The 23,778-nt window shown below is 37.3% G+C and overlaps 1 protein-coding gene across 2 annotated transcripts in view; it reads left to right on the top strand.

Annotated features, from left to right (window-relative positions):
* The window catches only part of FSIP1 (fibrous sheath interacting protein 1), a 92,670-nt gene that overhangs the window by 1,008 nt on the left and 67,884 nt on the right, over window positions 1-23,778 (top strand). For both annotated transcript variants that reach the window (XM_067462856.1, XM_060760139.2), the window contains exons 2-10: window positions 203-334; window positions 3,207-3,366; window positions 6,852-6,953; window positions 8,060-8,238; window positions 8,834-8,927; window positions 13,890-13,988; window positions 16,636-16,748; window positions 17,782-17,892; window positions 20,613-20,777. In XM_067462856.1, coding sequence (XP_067318957.1) covers window positions 209-334; window positions 3,207-3,366; window positions 6,852-6,953; window positions 8,060-8,238; window positions 8,834-8,927; window positions 13,890-13,988; window positions 16,636-16,748; window positions 17,782-17,892; window positions 20,613-20,777 — 1,149 coding nt within the window. In that variant the 5' untranslated portion in view covers window positions 203-208. The remainder of the gene's footprint in view (window positions 1-202; window positions 335-3,206; window positions 3,367-6,851; window positions 6,954-8,059; window positions 8,239-8,833; window positions 8,928-13,889; window positions 13,989-16,635; window positions 16,749-17,781; window positions 17,893-20,612; window positions 20,778-23,778) is intronic.

The raw sequence follows: 23,778 nt of genomic DNA on the forward strand, positions 1-23,778 counted from the left end.
ATTTGTTCATTTTTTCCAATTAGTTTACACAACCATTATCTATGCATCTGCTACTAGTCTGGTCCATCAATCACATTTTAAAATGTAATGTGAGCCTGTGACCAAAAGTTTCTTGGGGCTCCACAAGAAACTTTTCCTTCAGAAAGGTCCGTTTGAGAACCCCTGTTTTGGACTAACAATGCTATGTCTTTGAATATTTAAGGCTGTGATGGATATTACAAGGGGAAGCTTGGATGAAATTTCAAGGCCAGCATCTAACTCAAGAATCAATAATGGAAGCAAAGTTTTAAGCACCTCTTTAGAGGTTTTAACACCAGAGCCAAACCTGCCCAAGGTAATTATTAAATTAGTGTTTGCAAGGTTTTGTCCATTTATTATGTATAATTGCTACACATCTACATTCCTTATATGAACCAGGCAAACAGAGCTTGTGAGAGGGGTAGGTCATGTCTTACTTGTTTCTCTTGCTGATCAAAAGAGACTCTTAAATATTATATCAAAGGCCACATTGAAAATAAAATGTACTAGTTAGGGATGTGTCTGAGGCCAGATCTCTTGTTAATAATTGGTCTATGTGCACTAAACTCTGGTGAGTAAATTTGTAGGTGACCTGCCCTAAATCTGATTAACAATAAGAATATTGAATCAGTTATTAGATCATAGCTCAATACACATGAAATGTTATATTTCCTTATATTCATATTAGTGAGATAGAAACTTGGAAAAACATTTGCCCTTCATTTTTCTGCTAATGTACTAAAGCTTATTTCACATGTTGAAAGAGATATATTCACAAAAGTGAGCCTTAACGTGGTACTACAGAAATGATGATTCCTAAAATACAAGATATCCAATATGTGTTCATGTCTTGTCAGTGCTTTTTTACTACACCTGCTGTCACAAGGTGTAGTCCAGACCAAGATTTTACACTTCTTTGGTGTAGTAGAAGTATACACTGTCAATTGACATGTAGTAGATACACTGTATATCAGTGTGTACTTCCACTCTTTATTTATTTATTTATTTATTTCAAGCATTTGTATCCCACTCTTCTCAACCCTCAGAGGGGGGACTCAGGGTGGCTTACAGCTGGCACAATTTAATGCCGCTACATAACAAATAATACATAGAGCAATTACCTATGAATAATACATTAAATTAGTTTAAATTTGTTTTAAAATAAAAAGTACAATGATAAAAGTACAATAATACTGGCTGTCTAGCCTTATCTAGAAACAAATTCAGTGAAAACAACACAATCAGAAGCCTATCCATAGTCCATTTTCCATAGCCTTATCATCATTGTAATCGTCAATTATCTGCAAGCTACCCAAAGGCCTGGTCCCATAACCACATTTTCAATTTCCTGAAGGCGAGAAGGGATGTTGTTGACCTGATTTCGCTGGGGAGCGAGTTCCACAGGTGGGGGGGGGGCACCACCGAGAAGGCCCTGTCCCTCGTCCCCACCAAGCGTGTTTGCACCAAAGGCAGGGCCGAGAGCAGGGCCTCCCCAGAAGATTTTAAACTTTGAGATGGGATGTAGAGGGAGATATGTTCAGACAGGTAAGCTGGGCCAGAGCTGTCTCAAGCTTTATAGGTCAAAACCAGCACTTTGAATTGTTCTCAGAATTAGACCGGCAGTCACAGAAGCTGACATAACAGAGGGGTGGTATGCTCCCTGTATGACACTCCGATGAGTACTCTAGCTGTCGACGGTTGGACTAGGTGGAGTTTCCTAGCAGTCTTCAAAGGCAGCCTCACGTAGAGCACGTTGCAGTAATCTATTTGGGATGTAACCACAGCGTGGACCACTGTGGCCAGATGAGTGTAAAGTCTTGGATTAAAGTAAATAAAGTAAATAAGTGTAAAGTCTTGGTTTAAGACAGGTATCCTCAAACTGCAGTCCTTCAGCTGTTTAGGCCTCCAACTCCCAGCTTGTTCAATTGTCAGGAATTCTGCGAGTTGGAGGCCCAAACAGCTGGAGGGCCGCAGTTGGAGACCCCTTCTACACTGCCATATAATACTAATATCAAAGCAGATAATCCACAGTATCTGCTTAGAACTGCATTATATGAGTCTACACTCCTATATAATCCAGTTCAAAGCAGATAATGTGGATTTTATATGGCAGTCTAGGGCCTCTTCCACACAGCTGAATAAAATCCACATTGAACTGATTATATGACAGTGTGGATGCAGATAACCAAGTTCAAAGCATATATTGTGGATTATCTGCCTTGATATTCTGGGTTATATGGCTGTGTAGAAGGGCCCTAGGGCCCTTCCACACAGGTCTATAAAATCTCACATTATCTGCTTTGAACTGGGTTATATAGCAGTGTGAAGTTGGATAACCCAGGTCAAAGCAGATATTGTGGATTATCTGCCTTGATATTCTGGGTTATATGGCTGTGTCTTTCCAAGGCCCCTCCACACAGCCCTATATCCCAGAATATCTGCTTTGAACTGGGTTATCTGAGTCCACATTCAGTTCATGTGGGATTTCTTGCCTTGATATTCTGGAATATAGGGCTACGTGGAAGGGCCTTGGAAATACCTTTAGTATAGCTGGTCTAAAACTAAAACTTTTGACAGCTGTAGAATTAATGCAGTTTGACTCCGCTTTAATTGCCGTGACTAAATACTGTGGGGTCATGGGAGTTGAAGTTTTCTGTCTGTTTTGCCTTCTCTGTCAAATAGTGCTCCCATGATTCCACGGCATTGAGACATGTTAAAGTGATGCCAAACTGCATTATTTCTATATTGTTAGGGTAGATCTGATAGTTGTACAACTGATTAAGCTGAGGGTATTGTGGCCTTAAATTCACATCTGCAAGCCTGTAACAAACGAATTTTAATTTCCCTTCTTTTACTATTGTATTTTAATCTTTGTCCCATGTATTTTATAGCAATGTGTTTTAATATATGCATTTTATTGTTATAATTTATGGTGATGTGTTTTAACTGTTTTGCCCTGCCTCAAGCCATGAGGAGAAGCAGATATAAAATAATAATAATAATAATAATAATAATAATAATATTTGCACCAAATTTTAAGTGCTTAAGTACCATCAAACCTTTGATTTTATTTAGTGAAACTATAATGTAGACTATGATCAATGGGACTTGAAATGATAATGGGACAGTGGTTTTGTACAAGAGGATTGATAAACTTGTTGAAACTTGCTATTCCCAATCACTTCTAGGTTGGTTTTTACAATAATTACACAGAAGATGAGTCTGAAAATGTTTATGAGCAAGGAGAGGAAGATGGAATTAAAAAATTGAAAAGCTCACAAGAAATACCTGAAGAAAAAGCTAACAATGATTTCCAGTTGGTGATACAAAATGAAAATAAGGTAGAAGGTATGAAAGTTAATTTTATATGCAGTACAGGCTCATGCATGCTGATTCAGAAGTAATTATGGTGTTCATTCAGGCATATGCTGTTTTATAAGTGAAGATTACAGCTGTAATACACAACTGTTGAGAACTGTTCCGAGTTCCTGAGAAGTTATGTGACTATCGAAATAAGATAGTAATTTTCACTGGATAAATATATAGATATGTCAGAATTTTGCATTTTGAGATTACTTCTATTATGACTGTCTAAATGCAATCTCCTTACATTTTTCAAGCTCATGCAATCAGATAAGCTGTTAATTTCATGTATCAGAGCAAATTCACCCAATCATATAAATTGTCAGTTAAGGGAAAAGCATTTTGCTTGATAAGACTGCACAAAAGCTTCATGGATACAACACTTAGTTGATGATAAAGAAATCTGGTGTGACAGGTTGGAAATGAATTGAAGATACTTAACAGTAATAACATGGTGGATAAGAAGGAGTTAGGCTTGAAGGGAATATGTTCAGTTCTGAAATGCATCAATGATGTCTTGCTCCTTAATAGAAATAAGACCGTGTATAGAGAATGTGTTGGGATTTCTGAAGATGCTATTCTTGTTTAGGAGAAATAGGCTGAATGAAACAAAGATTAATAGAGGCTCCATACTTTTTATGATGTCCCATGGTGTGATTCTGTAACTGAATAAACCCTGTGAATTGGAACAACATTTCACACTTAATTTTCTTGTCTTTTTGACAGTTCTCCATCATTGATGATGATATTGTTGTTGTTGTTTATGATGATAATAATAATACATTTATTACCTGCCTCTCCCTGTGCCTCAAGGTGGGGTACAACATAGTTAAAACAAGACATAAAACACTCTTGAAACACATACAACAGTATACACAAAGTTAAAATACAAGTTAAAATCCACTGATAAAATGCAGATTAAAATCACAAGTTAAAATTGACTGGGTAGGTCTGTTGGAAGAGATAGGTCTTCAGTTCCATCTTGAATTCTGACAGCTGATTTAGCTGTCAAATCTCTTCTGGCAAGTCATTCAACAGTAGGTAACCTGGACCCAAACCATGTAGGGCTTTAAAGATCAAAACCAATACTGTAGTTTGCCCTTGTAATGCATGCATGTGCACATCAGTGTGTCCTATTTTGTTCAGTGGTGATTATTCTCAGGTAAATATGAAAGCTGTCATTATCTATATACTCAAAACATTTTGGACTGGTTGGAAAACTGATGGAATTTTGTTCATAAATTACATATTTGCGTATGGTTACCTTGATATGAATTGAGCTGTGAATGGATAATTCAGCCCTCCACATTTGCAGGCTTAACTGTTGTGGATATGGTTAATATGGCCTCTCCTTTGGCAGATGTTGACTAGAGTCACACTGGAGGACTAGAAAGGTGTTTTCTCAGATAAACAATTCGCTTTTTTTGAATTGAAATTTGTCCACTTTCACAAGCATCCTACATCTCTAAACCCAGCAAATATTGTTTATTATTTATTTATTTAAAGCATTTATATTCCGCTCTTCTCACCCTGAAGAGGACTCAGGGCCGAGCACAACATATATATGGCAAACATTCAATGCCAGAACATAAAATAAACTCTCTCTCTCTCTCTCTCTCTCTATATATATATATATATATATAAACACTAAAACCAGTTATCTCCACTTTAAAATCAATTGTTTAAAACCATTTCAAAGCAGCCATACTGAACAGATTCCAAATATTGCCTTATTGCAATGTCCCATAGGCTTGGTCTAACAGCCAAGTTTTTACCATATTTCTGGAGGACAGGAGGGAGGGGGCTGATCTAATTTCGCCAGGGAGGGGGTTCCATAGCCGAGAGTTGTCTGATATCTTAGAGCAGTCTTACCCAACGTAATGATTTTCAGAAATGTTGGCAGTACAGCTCTCTGAATCCAAATGGGTTAGAACTTATAGTTTAAAAACATCTGGTCTGTACCACATTTGTTGGAAAATTATTGATAGCCATTGTCCACAATTCTCAGATGTTCTAGAGCAGGGGTCCTCAGACTTTTTAAACAGAGGGCCAGGTCACAGTATCTCAAACTGTTGGAGGGCCAGATTATAATTTGAAAAAACAAACAAACCATGAATGAATTCCTATGCACACTGCACGTATCTTATTTGTAGTGCAAATAACACTAAAAAACAATACAATAATTAAAATGAAAAACAATTTTAACAAATATAAACTTATTAGTATTTCAATGGGAAGTGTGGGCCCTCTTTTGGCTGATGAGATAGGATTGTTGTTGTTGTGTGCTTTCAAGTCATTTCAGATTTAAATTGACCCTGAGTGAGGGCTGGGTAAATGACCTTGGAGGGCCATATCCAGCCCCTGGGCTTTAGTTTGAGGACCCCTGTTCTAGAGAATAAATTGTACAAATAGAATTCTAAGTGATCTTGAAGGATTTTCATCTTGCACATTATCACATACAGGTTTTAAGGGAAAATATGCATGGACTGTGTTTGAAACCGCATTTATTCCACTGATTGGGCTCAGTGCTTGGATGCTTTCTTGTGTTTTCTATATTGCCTATGTTTTGTTTCCAAGCCTGATTCAAAGTTCTGATTCCCCTACCCCTTTAAAAATTACAGAATGTTCCTTGAGATATTGTGAAATTCTTGTTAGATGACCACCAAGAGATCTGTTCTGTGCTCCCCATCTCTTAAATTTGACATGTAGGATGTCCATGGTTGTTTCAACTGTGGAATGGCCTTCCTTAAACAGAACCAACTGACTGTTCTACATCTTGTCCTTCACTGGGTGGTGAAGGCAGGAATTCTCTTCTGACCTTTCCACATTCGTGAAAACGGATGATTTATGGCTCAGTGTCATCAGTGTCCTCTTACTGCTTTGTTTTTTTTGTCTGGCTATTTTGTTCAGTTTCTCTTTGATTTGTTTGTATCGCAATATCTTTTATTTGTTTGATTCTGTTTTATGAGAGATAACTGCTCTCACTGTAATAAAAAGCAAAGAAAAATATTTTAATTGTGACTTGTTCTCCAATTTTCACAATATTCAGAGAACAGACTAATCAGTTACCTTCACTGGAAAATTTTCCCCACTCTCAGCAAAACCCTTAATTGTTGTTCAACATGCAGAAATGAAGCAGTTGAAGTTTTCTCATTTTAGCACCTACGTGATATGAAAGCTTTACTGATTGAATTCCGATACTTTAAAAAAAACTTTAATAAGAAAACAAGACTGCTGTGAGGAAAGGATGGCAAATATATTTTTTGTAGAGTTTAGATACCATGGGGAGGCACTAAATGAATCATAGTGCACAAGCATAATTGTTACATTCTCCCTTCTCAAGTTTAAACACTAATCACAGGGCTTCACATTGTCCTTAACAAAGAGTTGCTATGTAGTAATGGCAGTTTTCATGTTTGGTTCAAATCTTAAAGTTATTGTTAAATCAACCCACGTCTTCCATTTTTTAGAATCTTCTTCAAGCTCAATGGATTCCGAAAATGATTGTACTGAAAATCAACTATATAGATGCAGCAGTGCTCCTCAGAAGAAAATAGCTAAATTACAGAAAGGTACTTCTTTATGTATTATTTAAAGTATTTCTAGCTGTTTGGCTAGAAAATCACCTTGAGTAGCTTACAGATACAGTGCCAAAAAAGGACTATACTTGGCTTATACTAGCTGGTGAGAGCATCAAAGTTTGGAAATGGCAAAAACCAGCAGTTTATTTTGCTATCTGTTGCTGCTTCTACTACATTAGATATTCCTAATCATCTGCATAATTACACTTATTTTAGAGATCCTTCCCTATAGCATTATTTATCCAATGCCACATGTTAGTAAGTAAAAGGCCAGAGAACAACAGGGCAAATGCACTTCCAGTTGCAGAAAACATATTGTTTTCCTTATCAGAGATGAAGATGAAATATATGTTATCAGTTATAGTAGCTTCTGTGCCATCTTTTAAGATCAAACATGGCATATATCTTATTTCTGGTGATTTAAATTGTTCGACTTGTTATGTATTTTATTGTTATTTATATTATTGTTTTGTTGTAAGCCACTTCATGTCCCTTTGGGAGATGGGGTGGGATATAAATAAAGCTTCATTCATTCATATATGAATGAAGATGTGGAAGATGCTAGAATAAAAACACATTGATGAAGGAAACTTGTGAAGGAATTGATCTATAAATTAAATAGATTTGAGAAACAGAAGCAAACCTAGTTAAAGAACTGGCAATAATGATAGTTATTAATCCCTACTGTAACATTTGAAAGACACCTATTTATAAACTGGCATGACTTATTCGACATGACTTGGGAGATTAGTAGTTTGTTTGGGTTGTTGTGAGTTTTCCGGGCTGTATGGCCATGTTCCAGAAGCATTCTTTCCTGACGTTATGCCTGCATCTATGGCAAGCATCCTCAGAGGATGCCTGCCATGGATGCAGGCGAAATGTCCAGAGAGAAGGCTTCTGGAATATGGCCATACAGCTCGGAAAATTCACAGTAACCCAGTGATTCCAGCCATGAAAGCCTTCAACAGTTTATAGATTTGGAATCTCTACTGATTGACTGGGATCTCTGCAGCTTTTGTTTTATATGTTAGTAGAAGAAAAACGTTACTAAGAATATTTGACTGAATTTGATATTAATAGATTCTTCTGTATTTCAGTGACAGCCAAGTCTACGAACACAGGAGATTCTAAGGAGAAAGATGTAGATCTCCTCGTCCTGAATGCTATCAAGAAGATGAAAAGGTTAGACCAGATATTGGCAAATAAGCAGTCTCAAGAAAGAGCTATTAAAAAGCAAGGCAAAGAACTGAGAAGAAAACTCTGGGAAGAATTTCAGGTTAGACACACACATATATATTTAAAATGCTGAGACCTTAAGCATGGTCTCAAACATTAGTTTTCGCTTATATTTAAATGGCCTATCTTACTAAAATCAGATACTGTTATTTTGGGGTAAACCATAAAAAGTGCTAAGTGTACATTCTACTATAACTGTTCTGGCAATGAATAATCTTACACAATGGAACTTGCAGGTAGGGAATATATCTGATGTGAAACTCATGCTTATGCTAAAATTGTATCAACATTATGTTGATACAGTTGCAAGATTTATGTTGATGCTGTTTAGTAATCAGTGATACTTTAAGGATAGTTTTGCTTGTATTTATATTTATCAAAGCTACTGTATAAATTTAAAGTTGGAGTTGGACTTTGGTGTCAAAATGTATTGTGTTTTCTAGCAAAGTTGTAGAAACAAAATATTACAGAAATGCTTTACCATGTGACCAAAATCATTTTAGTTTGTATATATTTTAATGAAGTATATTTGTTTTTTCTTCTCTGATCGTTTCAAAATCTTGTGTTCTGTTTTCTAATACTTCTGGACTGCTTGTTTTGCTGTATGTATTTGTATGTGTTTTGTCATTATACAGTCCACAACATCTCGAAATTCTACAGTGATTACAGAAGAGGGAGAAAACACTAGCAGATTTTTGGCTTTGGCATCACCATTACCAGAAACACTAGGTAAATATCAGAAATTATTAACATGTTCCTTTTAACATAAACAGAGTTATCTTAGGTGGAATGGAGGATTGACAAAGCATTGTCAGCCACTTCCAAAATTGTGCAGATTATGCCAGCCAGAGTGGACTTCTTTACTTGGACAGAATTAAAATAGCCACTAAAATTAAAAAGGGGGAAATCCAAGTAATCTGGCCCAACTCAAGGGAACGGAGCTCTTTTGGATCCATCTGATCAAAAGACACCTCAACACTTTTTCTGGAATTCCAGTGCTTGTGGTGCTAGATTTTTGCTTTTGGAGTTTGTCACAGATGTAACTGGAGAGACAGTGCGTTCATCTCCTATAGCAAATGGGACTTGTCTATCCTATCTTATCTTCAGTGGTCAGTGTATAAGGGCTTTAGGACCACTCTGCCAAATATTTCTATTTTTACAGCAGTGATGCATAGATCTGCTTCCCACTGAACTGCTCCTGCAGTTGCAGTCCAGTTGTTGGACTTCAGGTCCCAGAATTCCTCTCCCTTGACTGGGCACCCTGGATTTTATGAGTTAAGTCCAACAATATCCGATGATCCAAATTTGGGCATTGTCATTTTAGAATATATTTGATCTACCATTGCCATATATAGTATTGTAGTAATGCTTAATGTTTGACATGTTATTTGAGATATATTTTAGAAAAAAATGTATTGGAAGCAAACCAAAACAAAAAAAAAATACTATCACAATGTCTTTGACATTTTTAAACTTAAGCATGATTTTGCAGGGCAGCAAGCCCATCAAAGGCATTATATATATATATATATATATATATATATATATATAAAGAGAGAGAGAGCATTTTGACACTGTTCACAGCACAAATCTTCTCAAGATGACCTACAACTGATAAGCAAAAATGATGGAAATGATCAAAATATAAATTATATACTTGTTTTTTTGTAGTAGCATAAACACCCTAATACAGCCAAGCAGTCCACCTAATACAGATCAAATAAGCTGAAAAGCACTGGTCTACATCCAATTGCTCATCCCAACTGGAGCAGACCTATTCAGTCAACTGGTAAATTGTAAGTTCATCCTTACATTATTATCAGGGGTTCCTGTGTGTATTCTAGTTGGGACTGGCACTTGGATTTTGGCCTTTGCCTTTGATAAAATACTTTTAGTAAGAAGAAAATGTAAGATAAACCTAGAAGATTTGTTTTCATTCTTTGACCCTTTGAGATGTGGTCTTGATCAGCCTCTTGAAATTGATGATCTGAATTTCTATATTAATTTCCTTCTTTGAAAGGAGAGGCTGTTGAGTCAATTTGGCAATATAGCATTATGACCCTTCTTATTTATGGGACATTTAAAACATCTGATAGTAAACATGAACTGGCCAGTGTACATCATGTATGAAATAGCTAAAGTTTGTCCTTCAAGTCTTTCCCAATTTCTCAGTTAGGTTACATTTATATACCAGTTGATTTGAGAATAATCCCCATTGAAATTAGTGGAATGTAGCAGACATGTAGATGGCTGTTATTATAACAGATCTATTTTCATTTGTGATTGTTAAATAGTTCCATGATAGATCTTTGTTGACCTTGGTCTTTTCGTTCAGTCATTTAGTTGCTGGACTTCTGAAAATAATGATTTTAGAGGGAAGAACAATATCCCTTTTGCATTTTTCAAACAACAACTCAGAACATGACAATCTGATGTGTTCCTGCTGCGGGGCATTCTGTTTCTTTCCACAATGTGGAGACAGATTATCTTGCTACTATTTAAGTGCACGATAGGGGAATCTTGAATTTGATTATTGTTTAACTAAGGGCCCAGGTAGCCCAGTATTCCAGGATTTCAAGGAAGAAAATCCCACAATATCTGCTTTGAACTGGGTTATCTGAGTCCACACTCAGATAATGTGGGATTTCCTGCCTTGATATTCTGGGCTATAGGGCTGTGTGGAAGGGTCCTAGGGCCCCTTTCACAAAGCTGAATAAAATCACACATTATCTGCTTTGATAACCCAGTTCAAAGCAGATATTGTGGGATTTTCTGCCTTTATATTTTGGTTTATGTGGTTGTGTGGAAGGCCCCTAAGGCCCCTTCTACACTGCCATATAAAATCCAGATTATCTGCTTTGAACTGAATTATATGGCAGTGTAGACTCATATAATCCAGCTCAAAGCAGATAATGTGGATAATCCGATTTGATAATCTGGATTATATGACAGTGTAGAAGGTGCCCTTATCCTGTAGGTGATTTAGATTCCTGAACAGTGTAATGGTAGGATAATAAAGCTTTTAGTTAAAAAGAAATTAGATATGAAATAAATTTTGTTTATAAAGCATCTATGTGCACTTATAATATACAGTAACCCTGTCTGCTGTCATGTAGATTTTATTTTAAAAAAAATCATATTTAGAGAGTGTGTGTATGAGAGTACTTCCAGAGAGGCTCTATATCCCAGGATCTGACTCCAGATTTTCTGCTTTAAACTGGGTTATATGAGTCCACACTTGCCAATTTAGGCTGAATCTACCATGCCATATAACCCAGATTATCTTTTTTGAACTAGATTAACTGAGTCCACCATGTCATATAATCCAGTTCAAAGCAGGTAATCTGCACTGTAGAAGGGCCCTCAATTTCATAGCGTGGTTCTAGGTATTTAGGGCATATTTGTTCTTAATTTAAAATTCAATGTTTGAATGATCAACTTGGAAAACTTGCATATAGTATTTTTTACATTTTAGTTGGCCAATAAGAGATTGCTCTTTTGTGGATTTGGTTTTATTTTAAGACTAAGTTTGTAATACTTTAAATGGATGAAAAGCTGTATCGTTACCACTAGATGCCAGTATTTCATAATGAAAGATTCTTGTAGACTTTTAACTGTTGTTTTAAAATAAGGAATTGTTGTTTGTTTGCGTGTTAATTATACTAAACAGCCCCACTTCTATCTCACAAAGGTGCCTTTTTTGGTACTTCATCCATACTGGTCAGAAGAAATTGGCATAGTTTAAATAGTTAAAGGATCCTCCTTGCCCGAGGCATTTGGACTGCATACATCCAGTCAGGCCCATTTTGTGTGATTTCAGCAGAAAAGTTTGGTTTATCTGAAAAAAAAGATTGGAATGTACTGCAACTAACTAATTAACTTCTTAATAGGTTAGCATTTCATTTGTATTGATGTGGTGATTTTTTCACATGATGACAGGTGATTTTCTCATATGATTGATTGTGACCTGCATATTCCTAAAACCTGAAACTGAATCTAGTTTATTTTTTTCTGAACTGTCCTTTATGCTTCCATACATGAATTAAGATTTGAGACTAGATTATGAAGTGGGCACTCTCTCCCCTCTCCTTGTCATTTTTATTTAGGCTTCCTAATAATGTATGATCTCCAGAGACCTCACCAGAAATAAAATACAATACTATATTAAACAAAAACAAACTAAACAGATAGCAGCCTGAATGGTTTTAATTCACAGAAAGACAGAAGACCAGTTTAATAATAAAATGAAAAAAACATCAAATATCAGGAGTCTAGATCTCATAAATTATTTAAAAGCCTTGAGTGAATTCCTTGTGCTGGAAAAAGCCATTAAGAAAATGGCAGATAAGACTCTTTAAGAAAGAGGTTCAGATAGGAACCTTTTAGTGCAAAAGGTTTGAAAAGGAACCTTTTAGTGCAATAAGTGAATGCAGAATGGTGCAACGACAACTGGAACGGCCGTGGATTATGATATTAGATCATGTGATTTTAATAATTAGTTTTAATGGTTTTAATATTTGAGATGTTTTAGTGGTTTGGTTTAATGTATAAGTTTATTTTGTTGGATGTATGTTTATGTGGCATAGAATTGTCCCTATATAGTGTTCCCTCACTTATCACGGGTGTTATGTGGCAGGAAAACCCATGAAAAGTGAAAAACCGCAAAGTAGAGACGCTATATATGTATATCGTGTTCCGAGGGTGAGGCAGAAATGAGGAGAGATTTAAAGGCTCCACACACCTTTTATTTTTGCTGGCTATCTCTGCTTTGCTTTGCAATCTCTCTTGATTGGCTGCCTCTCTCCTGAGGGGGAGGGTGAAACCCCCTTCCACACTCCATTATTGCCAGGAGGTGGGATTAGAATGCCGCTCTGGGCAATGGCAACCACTCATAAACTGGGAGGAAAAAACCCGCAAAACAGCGAGTCTGCAAAAAGCAAACCGCGAAGTAGCAAGGGAACACTGTATATGTGAGTCGCTCTGAGTCCCCTTTGGTCTGAGAAGGGCGGGGTGGAAGAAAGGTAAAAGTTTCCCCTTGACATTAAGTATAGTCAAATCCGACTTGGGGGGGGGGGAGGGGTGTGTGTGTGTGTGTTCATCTCCATTTCTAAGCCAAAGAGCCCGTGTTGTCCATAGACATCTCCTAGGTCATGTGGCCGGCATGACTGCATGGAACACCGTTACCTTCCTGCCAGAGCTGTACCTACTGATCTACTCACACTTGCGTGTTTTCAAACTGCTAGGTTGGCAGAAGCTGGGGCTAAAGATGGAAGCTCACCCTGCTCCGTGGATTTGAACTGCTGACCTTTGTGTAGGGTTCATTAAAAAACAAAAACAAAACAGGCACCAAAACTGATTGGGACCAAGTGTAGCTGACTAAGTAGCATTGGCATATGGTTGTAAGATGACCCTAAGTGGATGGCTAATTTTATTTTAGAAAAAGTGCACTGCCTTTTACCCTATCTAATTTTGTTGCCTTCAAGGGTCACGGTATCAAATCTATGTGAAGTGTTTTGTTTGTTCCAGGGTTTTGGTAATTCATATTTATCACAGCTTTCACCTATTTGTGTCAGAAACTGCCAATTTCCATGTCTACAGATTTCAATATGGCAGGAAATAATACATAGCTCTTCATCCTGTTTTAAAATATAAATATGTAGGAATTATTTAATCATAGGTTTTTTGTTATAGATTCTGCTGCTGTTGAAGAAGATGAAGTGTTTGTTAGTCTGTTTCACACACAGATCAATCCAGAAAGTTATGCACACAGTGGAAGAGAAACCAAGCAAGGTATAATTTATTATTTGAACTGCTTTATCATGTATGTTTTTTATGCGTTGAATGTTTGACGATTCTTTGTTGCACACCACCCTGAGTTTCTTTTGGGAGATAGGGTGGTATAAAATAAAGTTGTTGTTATTATTATTATTATTATTATTATTATTAGATATATGAATATATTTTAGTTCCCTAAATCTTATTTAAAAAGAAAAGTTATAAAGTGTGAATGCATCTTGAGTGTGAATGCACCTTGAGGGTCGCTCCCAGAAGGTGTCACTAGGGGACTCCTGCTCGACTCCTCGGCCATTGCACTGTGGAGTCCCGCAGGGTTCAGTACTGTCCCCTATGTTGTTTAACATATACATGAAGCCGTTGGGAGAGATCATCAGGAGTTTTGGGGTGCGGTGTCATCTGTACGCAGATGATGTCCAGCTCTATCACTCCTTTCCACCTGCTACTAAGGAGGCTGTTCAGGTCCTGAACCGGTGCTTGGCCGCTGTAACGGACTGGATGAGGGACAACAGATTGAAACTAAATCCAGACAAGACAGAGGTACTCCTGGTCAGTCGTAAGGCCGAACAGGGTATGGGGTTACAGCCTGTGCTGGACGGGGTCACACTCCCCCTAAAGGCGCAGGTTCGGAGTCTGGGAGTTCTCCTAGACTCATTGATTAGCCTGGAGCCCCAGGTCTCGGCGGTGGTCAGGGGAGCATTCGCACAGTTAAAGCTTGTGCGCCAGCTGCGCCTGTACCTTGAGAAGTCTGACTTGGCCACGGTAGTCCACGCTTTGGATACATCCCGCTTAGATTACTGCAACGCTCTCTACGTGGGGTTGCCTCTGAAGACTGCCCGGAAGCTGCAGCAAGTCCAACGCTTGGCAGCCGGACTACTAACGGGTGCTGGGTACAGGGAGCACACCACTCCGTTGTTACACCAGCTCCACTGGCTGCCGATTAGCTTCCGAGCACAATTCAAAGTGCTGGTGTTAACCTATAAAGCCCTAAATGACTCCGGCCCTGTTTACCTCTCCGAACGTATTCTCCCCTATGAACCATCAAGATTATTAAGATCGTCTGGAGAGGCCCTCCTCTCGGTCCCACTGGCCTCACAAGCGCGTCTGGTGGGGACGAGGGATAGGGCCTTCTCGGTGGTGGCTCCGCGACTCTGGAACTCTCTCCCACCGGAGGTCAGAACCGCCCCTTCTATCCTGACATTTAGGAAACAGGTGAAGACGTAGTTATGGAGACAGGCTTTCGATGAATGAGACAACACCCTAAGATTTGGATGGAAGATGATGTATAATCGATTTTAGTATGACTGACCACTGTAGTTTTAAATATATTTGTTGTTTTAATATGTTATTGTAATATGAACTATGATGTTTTACCGATTGTATGTGTTTTTATGGTTGGAAACCGGTCTGAGTCCCTCAAAGAGGTGAGAAGGTCGGTATATAAAACTTTGAAATAAATAAATAAATAAATAAATCATGTTTAATATTATTAATATCAAAAGTAATGACTTCACTTAAAGCTGTACTGACTGTGAACCACACAAATCTATTTCCAAATCCGAATTGAATAAATTTTTCAGGTACACTCATTTTGCTAACTATTTTAACTCCTTGGGTTACTGTGACTGTGGCCCCTTCCACACAGCTGTATAAAATCCACATTGAACTAGATTATATGACAGTGTGGACCAGATAATGCAATTCAAAACTGATATTGTGGATTATCAGCCTTGATATTCTTGGTTAGATGACAGTGTGGAAGGTCCCTGTGTGGTTGGATTTATGAAATCCTACCGTATAATGCTTGGATATTTACTTACATTTCTGATCAATAATTAGGAGGACAATTTTGGATATTTCTTCTAATTGTCTATCAAAACTCCTCCTAAACATCACAGGACAGAATAAGTTCTGTCCTCCCTGCTGCCATTTCTTTTTTTCTACTCTTCTTTTTCTCCTACAGGAAGGGAAGGAAGAACTATTAAGCCTTAACAGAGCTTCATAGAATTTTGCTACATCTAGATAGCAGGCAAGTAATAAAAGCCTGCAATCTGGGGGTGAGGAAACAGGTTTGGAACCTGAGATGATTTAACATAAGGAGGTCCATGGAATGCATGTCTATATTTCATATACATCTTATACACATAGCCTGACTTCATGCACAATATTTTTAATACTTGGTACACGAAACATGGTTTGTCTACAATAACCTATCAAAATGCAAAGATCTTAGCCAGCCATGTGGACAATTTTGAATTTTGAAATATTTTGGGATTTTGGAATTCCAGATAAAGGACACTCAACTTGTAACTTAGGATCAAAGCCCACTATTGCTGACAGTGAAAAAAATAGATGTTTCCCAGTTCAGACATAATGGGAAACAATTTTCTCCGTTCTACAAATAAGCTGTGATGAGTGCATGTGCTCTCTTCTCCTCCTAGACATGAACACATCAGAACATATCAGAAGTGCACATAATATAGTTCTGCCATTTTGAATGGCAGTTCTCTATTGTTTCTCCATATTTACAAGCAAATTATTTTAAGGGAAAACGTCCTTAAAACTGAAAAAGCCTTTTGTGAAGAAATAGATAAACCACAGAGACATTATGTAGAGATATTTTCCCATGTTTTCTTAACTGCAGATTGTTTAAGTGAAGACAGAACAAGAAGCACAATGAAGACAATAGAAAACATGCATCAAAAAAGTGAAGCAAGCTATAAACATTATCCTGATTTTATTAAAAAGAACATAGAGGTATGTTAATGATCTACCTTGAAAAACACAGAGCAGGAACTCTGAAATCTCATCATGCTTACAAATTAATAATGGGTGATTAAGTGTTCTGCCATAGCTATCCAACAAACTTGTCTGAAGATTATTGGAAAAATGTGATTTTATATTTCTTATTGCTTTCGGATCATTGTATTTAATTGGAGAAGAGATTGGAATTTGCTCATCTAGCATTAATAAACACATCTATATAACAGAACATCCCATTTTAATCCCATTGTCTTTATTATTTTACAATGTGAGTTTCCTCTGATCTAGTCCTTGTGACCTCTGACAGTAAGTGGAGGGAAATCTTACAAGGCTCTTTGTACTTCAAAAATATCAAGGTAAGAATTTGTTAAAAATTATGGATGTAGTCAAGGATTATGCTCAACAAGACTTGTAAAGCTGCAGAGATCCCAGTACATCCGTTATTTTATCACCAAGTCTTGTAGCAATAAATATAGTTTTTGCTATAAACTATATAGTGGAGTGCTTTATTTTGTCTACTTTCAATTACTTCTCATTCAGTTTTATTGGAGGACTTACAACAATTGATACTAATAACTGTACAAAAAAGTATTTGAGGATTCCAAACAGGTTTTCTATATGCTCTCATGGAATCATAGAGTTGGAAGAGACTACGTGGGCCATGTAGTCACCCCTTACCATGCAGAAAAAGCACAATCAAAGCACCTGAGACAGATGGACATCCAAGTTTATCTTCAGACATAACAGTCTCTTTATTATGTTTTAATCAACATAACTGTAATTCTTTCCCCCTTTCAACTAACCTTACTAATTTTAACAAAAGCAACAGCAATTTTGAATTTTGAAATATTTTGGGATTTTGGAATTCCAGATAAAGGACACTCAACTTGTAACTTAGGATCAAAGCCCACTATTGCTAAAAAAACACCTCAAAATATGAAGAAATGTTGTAATTGAAATGAGAAAGACAATATTCAGTTATTAATATTCCAGGCCTTCCAGTTTCCAAATTTCTTTCTTTTTTCAGCTAGCCAAAGATGCAGCCAATCAAGTGGTTATGCTGGAAGAAGAAAAGAAAAGGCTGGCAGAGTTACTCAGAGATACTGAAGAGGAGACAAATGAACTTCACGTCATTGAGGTGTGAGGATATAAGTTGAAAAAAATGGATACAGAATTTAAGTAGGTCAAAGATGAATAAAATGATTAAAAAATGGCAACTTGGGGGAAATTTTGAAATTCCGCATATCTAGTTTGTTCTGGAGATGACTGGCATGATAGACAGGATGAAGTGGATAGGATAACTAATTCCAAATGTATTCTGTCATGATCCTTCCATTGATTTGTGCATGTCACAAAGGGTTGCTTTGAAATACAACATTTAGTAGGAGTTAATTGTATGGATGCTATGCTGCAGTTTTGCACTCCTTTGTCATCATATAAAACAAGACTCAGATCTGGAAGGAGACTTGCTCTTGAAGGATCTATAGAACCGTAGCCTTAATGACTAGGGGACCTTATGGGACAGCAGTATTGAGAGGCATCGTTAAGTTAAGTGAAGAGAGGAATTGGGAGGTGATCGTACCTTCCAGTCCTCTCTCGCTCATTTTCATTCGTTCTCCTCTCATCAGACTCTTCGTGTCCACTATCTTCCTCATCACACATAGGCAATAAGTCTCTGCCCCAAGCTTATTTTCTCCATGCAAATCTGCCAGAATCCCTTTCCATGAGATGCAATAGTTCTGCATCTAAACTAGGCATGGACCCTCCAGGTGTTTTGAAATCCAACTCAACAATTCCTAACAGCCAGTAGGCCGTTAGGAAGTGTGGGAGTTAAAGTCTAAAACACCTGGAGTGCCAGTGTTTGCCCATGCCTGATCAAAACCCATTGGACCCTTGAGACAAGGATGCTGTTTTAGACCGTTGCTTTCCATGGGATCCAATTTTTCTGCATCAAAACCCATTGGACCCTTGAAACAGGGATGCTGTTTTAACCCACTTCTTTCAATAGGAATGAGTAATCAAGCATTTCTGTAAACAGGGATGACAGCTCTCTGCTAAATACAATATTATAATTGGACCAAATCAGCATAGGAAAACTGCCTGTTCTATGTTCTACAATACCTCTATTACATTATATCTGTCATTAATATTTTTTTAAATTGCAAAGGAAAGGAGTTATTATGCACAGCTATAAAGAGAGATGACAGCTCACTGCTAAGGACCACCCATAAGAATGCCCCTTTTCACCATGGTAAGCTTGAAGACTATCATGGACCCCATCACATGATGTTTCGAGCAAAAATTACTATCTTGGCTCTATTTTGGCTAAATCTCTCCCAGTGATTACAGATTTGCCCAATTTCTTGATTCCCCTGTAGTTCTGTGAAAGGGTGGAGGTGAAGGTGTCATCTAATAGCAGACATGACTCCCAGTAAATTTACAGTGGCTGCCTGTAAAATGGGGGGAGAGGGACAACTGTAAGTGTGATGATGTGGTAGCAGAAGTAGGGAAATGCATCCATTAATATCTTTAAGAACCCTACCCATAGGGTGAAGATTTAATAATTATGCCAAAGTCCATTCATGTTTATTGGCATCCAACACCAACAGAAGAAAAACTTTCTTTTCCTCCAACTCTCCCTTCAGTGATACCAAAAAACTGCTGATTGAGCGGGATCACTGAAGCTGATGGAAGTAATGCATCTTTCCAATTGGCTGCTGACTGATGTTTGTCTAATACTTCATTAGAAAATTGAAAATAACCACACCCTGTCTCTAAAAGTAGCTTGACCCTCTTCTTCATTCTAGAGCATTTTGAGTTTTCTGGGATAATATCTGACAGAGCATATGCACAATAGGGACTCATTTAACCACAGCATTATTCAACTTTCTAAATTGGGAAAAGCTACATTGCTATTTCTTAGTATTCACATTTCTTATTAAACAATGGTTTCTATCTTTTCAACTTATAATGAATGTATTAGCATCAGAGTATAACTGGTTTTCTGTGCAAATAAGGCATCCTATCTTTGCTTTGTGCATAACACTCTTCTTTTCAATTTCTTAGGCAATACTCTATCAAGACACTTGATCTGAGAAGACACATTCGGCCTTTAAGTGTTTTAGTGGTCTAGTTCTCTATAATGGCAAATTCAGGACCTGATTGCTACTCTGGTACTGATACTGCTTTAGTGAGATCCTGCTTCAGTAAAATCAACAAGCATACTGAATACTTCAGCATAACATATGCTTTCTTCATGGCATGCAAGTGTGTTGCCTGATGAAGGCACACATAGTATTTCCACAGTGATGTGCCAATAAAGCATGCTTCTGTTTTGAATCACTGTTCCATATAATTTGAAAATATGGCAATGGAGACTTCAAACATTTCAACAATTTAAAAAGCTTATCACCAGAACATACTGATCATCTAGTTTCCCAAAACAGTAATGCATCTGAAGTGTCCCGTTCATTTAATAGTAAGTGTGTTAGAAAAGCAAGTTCTGATTTAATCCATTAGGTATGCATTGGCAGTAGAAAAAAAATGTGGTGACTTGTATTTCTGCAAGCAAATTAAAATCAACACAATCACATCAAGCCGCCAAAAGAGTATGCAAGTTATAAACTCATCTATAGTCATTATCTTAATAGTAAACTTCATTTTGAAATTTATGTAGTGAAGTATTGATTTAAATACTTTGCTCCAAAAAAAAATAAATATTTTTCAACTTCTCTCTTTCTGTTTTTGTGAATTTTCCTTTTAATTCTCAGCCCCACCTTGATGGAAATTTTGATGAAGCATTTTCTGTTAGTCGTACCATTTTGTGATGCACTTTAATTCATAATTACTTTTTTGTAGGAAGGAGTAATGGCGTTTTTAGTACCAGGTGAAGGATACACACCCGAACCAGTGGAATATTACCACCTTACAGAAATCACTTCTAAACTCAAAGCAGTCATCTCTGATGGAGATTTTGCGGCTGTTGATAATTCTTCTTTAGAAGTCCCAAGTCAGGTTTATCAGGTACAGTACAATTTGAGGTATGCTTTGAAATGTGAACAGTATTATTTAAGCAGGTTATTTTTTAGTGGATTTTATTAATGTTTCATATCTTCCTCTTGACTTCAAGTATAGAAAGTTGTTAATTGACTCAGTTAGATCAGCGGTTCTCAGATTTATGCTCCATGGAGCCTTTGGAGCTCAGTGAATCATCCTGAGGGCCTCCATGCTTTCCTCCCCCTTGCTCTAGTCCAGCCTGACCTTTGTATGCGCACGGCTGTTATGCCCTCCGGGCCCACAGTCTGGGCCTAGCTTCTTTGCTTCTCTCTTTCTTTGTCTATTCTTTTCCTCACGGCCTCACACCATTCTCATGGGAACATCACAAAGGAAGGAGCAGGGCTTCCTCTTCAGCAGAGAGGGAGAGAGGGGGAGAGGTGACCCCGCAAAGAGTCTTGGGGACAATCTTGGCTCTTTACAAGGTTAAGGTTGTGCAGTCCTGTTCTACAGCATCATGCTGCTCTTAACCTTAGCTCCTATTATTATTATTATTATTATTATTGCAAAGGCTTGAGTTTCTGCTGTTTATTATTATTATTATTATTATTATTATTATTATTATTATTATTATTATTACAAAGGCCAGATGGCTATCTGTTGGGGTGCTTTGATTGTCCTTTTCCTGCATGACAGAAGTGAGTTGGATTGGATGGTTGCAGGAATTTCTGCTATTATTATTATTATTATTATTATTATTATTATTATTATTAAATATGGATAGCCATCTGTTGGGGTACTTTGATTGTGCTTTTCCTGCAAGGCAGAAGTGGGTTGGACTAGATGGCCTCTGGGGTTTATACTATCATTATTATTAGGGTTCTGCAATTCGGCTGGAGGGCAATACATTTTTGGTATTCTAATTTCATTGGGTTCCCAGTTCCATTTTCAGGAGCCTCCTGAAAATCGGCTAATGAAAAACTGTTTTTGGCTAGGCAGCTGTAAGATCTGGGAAGGTCCATCCCATTTGCAGGAATGGGGAACTTACAAGGCTCCTCTTTCCATTCCTGGAACCCTTTCCTTCCTTTCTTTCTTTCTTTCTTTCTTTCTTTCTTTCTTTCTTTCTTTCTTTCTAGGATCTGGGTTTGAAGAACGGGGTTAAGAAAGCACCCCTCCTGGGACCCTTTCCTTTCTTTCTTTCTTTCTTTCTTTCTTTCTTTCAAGGGAGTCTGGGTTTGAAAAATGGGGTTAAGGAAGCACCCTTCTTGAGCTCCGTTTCTTCCTTTCGATGGAATGTTGTATTGTTCTTTCTTTTTTCTTTTGCACTACAAATGAGATATGTGCTGTGTTCAATTAGTTCACACAAACACTCTCCATCCATCTGCCACTGGTCTGGCCCATCTGTCAAATTTTAAAATGCAATGTTTCCAAAAGTTTGCCCATGCCTGATATATCTACATTATATATAAGATCATAAATAATATATAAACCTTTCTTTGGGCTCCAGAAGAAACTTTTGGTTTAAAAAGGGCTCCATGGCTGAAAAAGTTTGATAACTACTTCCATCCTGAAAGGAAGGGATTTGAGAGCTCCTACCTGTTTAACTTCTGGTGGGTTTTATACATCCCAGAAAACCTTGTACAATTGTAGTTATCAGCAGCCATAACTTTGCGTGAGTTTCAGTTATGTTATGATTAAATTATATTTATTTCTGTGAATCTGAAGGGCCCACTGTATTGCAGGAGTTGTAGTTTAGCGAGGCACCCAGCACTCTTTGGCAGGCAAGGCTAAAGGCTTTGTAAAACTACAACTCCCATGACAATTAAAGTGGTGTCAAACTGCATTCATTTTACAGTGTAGATGCACCCTAAGTTTGAGAAAAAGACGTGTAAAAGATTATGCCTAACTTCTTTTAGCCATAAGGGCAAATAACGTCCTAATTATATGTTAACACATATTTTTTTATTTTTTGTTTTTAATAAAATTATATTGTCATATAGGAGCAGGGCAGGAATTTGGTGTCTTGAACAAATTTGTGCTACAAGCTTCTTTTTCAAGGCTACTTGTGGTTTGAGGAATTGATATTTTGGTGGACTGCAGTGCATTGAGATAACCATCAGGATTTTTAAAAAGTTCGTATTTCATTACTTTCATGCGATAAGACAGTTATTATTTCAACATTGCAACTATAATAAGTTAACTAATTTGGGATATTTTAGTTATAACTGTAATGAACTGCTTTTTTAAAAAAGTAGCTTTCCATCTCTGGTTAAAACCATAAAGGGCAATTGATTGCTATTAAGATTCCTAAGATAATGTAGCATGAACAAAAGGTTAATACAAACTACTTCAGTTCTTGACTTTCACACACTGTCATATTTTGGCAGACAAACAGCGGAACAATAATCAAAGGAAGTTTCCTCATATTATTCCAATGTCTTGGAATATGTCTGAAAGCAAAAGGCTAATTCTGCTGTGCTCCCTGGAGCCTCTGGACCTCAAAAGCTGTCACTGGTCCAGAACTGATTATTATCCTTACTTGGCATTGAACCAGTTCGGCTTTATGGGAAAATGCCTTATTTTTGGAGATCGGAAGAGATGTTAGTTTAGAAGCCTAATTAAAAGAAAGTGGTTCAGACTACACTTCAGAAAGTCAGAATAAGATGTAGAAGTGTTTGCAGCACTGTGTGTTTTGGACTGTTAGAATGAAAGTGTATCATTGTTTGTAGGTGACTTAATATATTTGCAGGATTACATACACTCAGAATGCATTTAAAACACTGAACTGTGAAATCTGTTGTGCTGTTAGATGAAGATTAACTTTTTTTGTTAATTTGGAAGTTAGCAGTAGCCTCAGCAGCAGCAGACATATCCCCCAACAAGTTTTGCAGCATAAGCAACTGCCTTTTGGAGTGAGGTGTTAAGCATTTTTGTGGTTAAGAATTAATAAATAGAAATAAATAAAGTTGATGAATAAAGAAATTCATTGTCAGAGGTCACACTGAGCCATCTAGAAATATAGTCCCCTTGT

The sequence above is a fragment of the Anolis sagrei genome, chromosome 1 (genome assembly GCF_037176765.1).
Source record: "Anolis sagrei isolate rAnoSag1 chromosome 1, rAnoSag1.mat, whole genome shotgun sequence".
NCBI lineage: Eukaryota > Metazoa > Chordata > Lepidosauria > Squamata > Dactyloidae > Anolis > Anolis sagrei.